Raw genomic sequence first — 5,838 nt, 5'->3', positions numbered from 1 at the left:
ACGAAAATATCCTATGTGCATTATTTATTTTAAAAGGTTTTCTATAATTATATGGAAAAAGTGGTGAGTAAATTTAAAAAAGAGGGTCTAAATTATCTTTGTTATATGAGAATAAAGTAATTGTAATGTATGACGTATGTTTTAAATTTAATAATGAATCATTGTATACGAAAAATGATTCTAAACGTAGACAATCAGACGACAATCTATTAGATTATATTACAAAGATATTTTATAATAATTATTTATTTATATTGCTATTAAAGTAATTTATTTTACTATTTGACAAGAATATGAAAATTGCATTGTGTATAAAATATATTAATAAACGCCAAAGTTTCAAGTACCCATAATTACAATTTTTAAATTAAAACAAAAAAGTAAAATTTAATCAAAATATTTAATTTTGTGCAAATTAGAACTTAAAATATCTACATTCAAACACTTTTCATGATACACTTATAAATCATAAAAATCTTTTTATCTCTCAAATGTCCTCACTAATAATTTCTAGAAATTCTACTAGAAGTTTAAGAAGAAATTTTCCAAAAGATTCTTTAACAAAATTAAAATAAATAAATCACTTTCAAAAAAGTAAATATAGATAGCAAAATTGTCATGATTTTGACGAATTTCATCAAAATTCTAACTTTAATGCTTACAACATTGTGACTATATTATTTATTTTTTTAAAATTGTTAAATGTATAACTTACCTTATGTCCTTACAATCTATAATCTACAAAGTGATTCAATTTCATTAATGTATGCCATAAGTAGTTCATCATCTAATTGCTTTCTTTTTTCGAGTAGTAATCATATTGAAGCTTATTTTGATAAGCAATGGGTTCGAAGTTCTTTTCATAAATCAGCCCATTTATTAAAATTTTAATTTTCGATGTTTTTCTTGTTCAGTCCAACCATTAATAGAAGCTGCTCTTTGATATTAAAAAAAATATATATCTATGCTTTCAAATAAAGAATTAGAAAATTACTAAGTTTGAAATAGGATTTTTTTTTATTCATTGTATTTGTTTTAGTTTGATCATTTAAGTTTTGACAATTTTCATTTATTAATATAAAATCGTTTGAGCAAGATTCACTGTTTAAATATTTTAATAATCTATTTTCAAGTTCTGCAACTGTCACCACACTATTTAAATTTCTTTTATTTAACTCTAAAATTAATTAATGTTCTTTAAATTTGTTTAGATTTCATATGATACTGAAATAAAAATCGGTTCTTCTATAAGTATTTCATTCTCCTGATCACTATTATTTTGTGACACTTGAGAAAATGATATTTGTTTTATCAATTATTTAATTATAATTATTTATTTATTTAATTTTTACAAAAGATTGATTATAAATTTTAAAATTGTATTATTAATAAGAGAAAAAAATTAGACCAAATATATTATTGTGCAACGAAATTCATAATGGTTATAATAATTTTAAGTGAGAGAAAAAAAACTTGAGTATACATTTAATTAAAAAAAAAATAATGATAAAAAATATTTTTATATTTAATTATGTATATATTCGTATTAGTATTTTTATTTTTTATTTCTATTTTCATTTTTATCTCGAGGGTTTTAAACGTAGTAAGAGCCACTATAGGTGGGCGCACACTTAGTAATGACTAATGATATAAAATAGCTTGATATTGTCGGGGCGGTTATACGTCTCTAAATCTACTGCTTAGTTATATTATAAATTTGTATATTACCTCTCCGATCCTTGTAGTGACTTCCCTGTTGAAATAGTTAGCGTCCAAAGTATAGAGTGGATGACCGATTGGTGTTACATCCTTTTGTATAAACGATTTGCGTAGTCTCTTACACTCGCCTATAAGAACATTTTTACAAAAATACGAGAACAACACGTACGCGCCCTGAGCTGAAAGACTGCCTTCGAGACAGGCGACGACAGCTGTCTCCTTATAAATATCATGTTATATTTGTGTTTATGTGTGTATGTAAAATCTTATCGTCCTATTCAATATTTACAACTTATCCTCATATACTTAATGGCTATCAATTATTATAATTATTTTTTTATACATTTTAAATCTAAAAGAGATATGATGGCTATTGGTTTAAGCCTTAAGCACACAGTATTACAATATATTGAGAATATATTAAATAACTTTATCAACAGTTAAAATGTAATATTTATCAAATAACATTGTCAACAGATTATAATATCATAATATCGATAAAATTGTTGCCATATCAACATCGCGTATATTATACATACATTTAATTTTTTACATATTACTTAACACTTTAAATTTTGAATAAGAAATTTACACTTAAATTTTAACTCATAATTTTTAATTTATATACATTCTGATGGCTTGTAATGATAAAATCATAAAAAAAAAATTATCCAAAAACAATTCTTTAGGCACATTGGACCAAACAATCCGCGAAAAAAAAATCTTTACTGCAGTAGTCAAAATGCCGGCCGATATTCAGACGGCGTTAATCGAAAATGGCTGGATTGGCAAAATTAAGACCAACGAAGACTATTACCGAAAAAACGGTAATTATATATACTCATTATAGGTCTAAGCATTGAATTGAATATACTAAATCTTTCAGACCAATAATATCTCCTTAGGTATTGTAACGATATACATGTTACTGACGTGTCATTTATGCCGCACTCTGCGATTTTGCTTAGGTCAGAAGAACACAGGAACGTAGAGTACGAGTATATACAAATCATTTTTGATATAGCTAGTCAGTCGAGTTTGGTTCGTAATATAGAGACAACAGCAGTCTCTAAATTTTTAAGTAACATTTTTAATTTGATTTACTATAGGTATAATAACCTACCTTATATAGATAAATTATAATTTATTCAATCGTTTCAACTCGTATTCCGCTACACCCGTGATCTTCAAAATAATACCCTAAAGAACAGGGTTACTCAGATGATATAGTGTACTGTATAATTATATTGATATTAATCTTATAGATAAACCTTGTAATACGTTGCTATAATATCGTTTCTATTGTGTTAGTTTATTGAGCGCAGGTCATAAGTTTCTAGGACCTGTAAAATATAACTTAGAAAACTTTATTTGTATCAATTCAACAACCCGGTTCTTAAAACCGATTTATGTAGTGGGAATAGCTAATCAATTACTTCTTAACTGGATAAAATTAGATATGAAATCGACAGCTTTTTAGTTTTAATACACGGGTAGGTGTGTTGCAGTATAAAGTACCTATGTACTACAGTCTACATGTTTATATGATATATTAATTTATAATATAGTTAATACTCAATAACTGATTACTTTTATAAAGAATATAAATACATAGTAAACACACAATATTATATTTGAAGTAAAAAAAGGTGGGTAATTGATTAGTCGGCCACTGCAGCGATAATAGTGTTGAATTTGAACTCAAAGACATTGTGATCGTATATGAAAAACGATTCTGAACTCAGACCCTAATCTGACAGCCTACATGGATTACATGACTACATTATTATAACTCTACTGTCATGTATACAATATACATAATTAGGTACATCTAATATATAAAAATCTTGTGTAACAAATCACAACGGAAAATGTCACCAAATTCCTCCGAAACGGGGTATAAAAAATATTTTACATCACTCTCTCAGACCTATTGAATACACACACACAATTTTGTGAAAATCAGTCAAGCCGTTTCGTAGGAGTTGGGTGACAAACATATTCCGTTGTGACATGAGATTTTCATATCGAGCTTGTTCCCCACTTAAAATATCTAGGTATAATTTTTGATTTTAAATTAAATTGTTTTTCTCATACTGAAATGATTAAGAATAAAACTTTTCGTAACTTAGTATTACTAAATTCACCAGTAGTTTATTCTTATAGATTATATTCCTTTAAAAATCCTCTATAACTCTTTTATTCGATTCAATCCAGAGTACTGCCCCCTAATCTGGATAAATAATACGTCAACTCAAAATATTATGCTAGAATCTGTTCAAAATAGTTTCTTATGTTTTATCTCTTTTAAATTCAATATCAATCACAGACCTTTTCATGACTCATGTAATAATGTTTTAAATTTTCTTAATATTCTTTAAATATCTGACCATCGTTTACTTTTATTTTTTCAAAAACTGTTTATAGGATCAAATGATTATCGCGAAATACTTTCATTAATCCGCTTTAAAATCTAGAGCCTTCATACTTGAGATTCTTAACCTTTTTATCCATTATTTTCAATAAAAAAAAAAATCATATTTTTTACTCTCCAGCTAACTTTCTAATGATTGCAAGTTATACATATCACGTCTTTAATTATACTTTACAGTTTCTTATTTTCTTTAATTTGTATTAGAGATATATTTACTTTTAATAGTCTTTCTTATTATATACAATATATTATTGAGTAATAATTATTAATATATTATATTTTGTTTGTTATTTTTCATACGCAATATTTGTCATATATGTTTTATGATATTCGTCCGTATACATTAAATAAATAAATAAACTGGGCAAAAATAGTATATACTATAAAGGTAAGGTATAATAATATATTAGACCGAAAAAGATAAACTAAATCCATATAATGCACGTCATATTTAAGCATCTAAATATTAAAGGTAGGTAGCAGTCGTCACATGCAGAAATACTACATGACGTATCATTGGCTTCTATCTATTTATATGCATAAATTATAAATTCTCATTCGATTTCAGTGTATATAATGACTACTGCTTTATTATGTGAGATTTAACATTTACATTTTTACACATACATCGGATATAAGTATATAACTTATATGTGTTTAGGTTCCACCGTAATATTATCGTTACATAATAACGTCAAGCGTGTCAAAGCAGTCGTCAAGCGTTACGAATCCGGTCTGATGTGGATAGACGCGAACAGCGATGTCATCAACTGGAGGACGATACATCCAGACGTCGTAGTTAATCGGTTCCCGAGGGACGCGAACGCCTCGTTGAAGTTATGCGGCCACACTCTGGCCGGGAAATCCGAATTCGACGTTCACTACCCAAGGGCGTACCGGGTATGCGCCGACAAGGAGGAACACGTGGACCGTAACTTCGTCGTGGACTATTCATTAACCGCCTGTGTGTCGTTACTGCGTGCATTCGTGAACGGAGATCATCGAGCCATGTGCTCCAAAAGCGGCAAAGTGAGTACACACGCAAAGTCAATTAATTAATTTGTCAATATATTTTCTACTCTAATGTATAACTTAAATATTACAATATCACCACCAGGTACCTCTTTCGGCACTCCACTTCGCCGCTATCAAATGTCAACAATACTTAACGGGCGACATATCGCAAAGGGCGTCAGAGTTTTCGGGCAAGGGAGCTGACTGGGAAACATTTTTCGAACATTACCACACAATCGTGAACGACCAGCAAAAGTTCGCCGTGCCGGGGACGGGCAACGACGTGGACGCGGCATTGCGCAATATGGCCACGTCTACCAGACTGATCGTGACTCGGATAACGGCGGTAAGGCCGCAGACGGTGATGGACGGCTACAAGAACGTTTGGATAGTCAAGGATACGGCGGCGGGCGACCATCACCGGCCGGTGATGTTGAACAAACTCGGCGACGTGCTTAACCGGTGCGCGCGGCCGGGTGGCGCCGCGAACCGCATCGTTCAGAAATACGTCGAGACGCCGCTGTTGCGCAACAACATCAAATCGGACGTGTACGTATGGATCTTACTGTCGACGCTTGGCGGTCGGTTGTCCGTATGGCTGCACCGGACATGCATCGTGCAACCGTATGCGCACGGGTTCTCATTAAACCGGGAATCTGCCAAGACGGGGC

At 30.5% G+C, this 5,838-nt stretch overlaps 1 protein-coding gene across 1 annotated transcript; it reads left to right on the top strand.

Annotated features, from left to right (window-relative positions):
- Nucleotides 1-2,353: 2,353 nt before the first annotated feature.
- LOC112602930 (protein monoglycylase TTLL8-like) lies at nucleotides 2,354-5,834 on the top strand (the record flags this gene model as incomplete). Its single annotated transcript, XM_025351298.1, has 3 exons — nucleotides 2,354-2,546; nucleotides 4,815-5,182; nucleotides 5,271-5,834. Coding segments are annotated over exons 1-3 (1,125 nt in total), but the record flags the coding sequence as incomplete, so codon positions are not given.
- Between the last annotated feature and the right edge of the window lie 4 nt (nucleotides 5,835-5,838).

The sequence above is a fragment of the Melanaphis sacchari genome, unplaced genomic scaffold (assembly GCF_002803265.2).
Source record: "Melanaphis sacchari strain LSU unplaced genomic scaffold, SCAv2.0 Contig920_pilon_pilon, whole genome shotgun sequence".
NCBI classification, from domain to species: Eukaryota; Metazoa; Arthropoda; class Insecta; order Hemiptera; family Aphididae; genus Melanaphis; species Melanaphis sacchari.
This window is presented reverse-complemented; position numbering and strand designations above follow the sequence as displayed.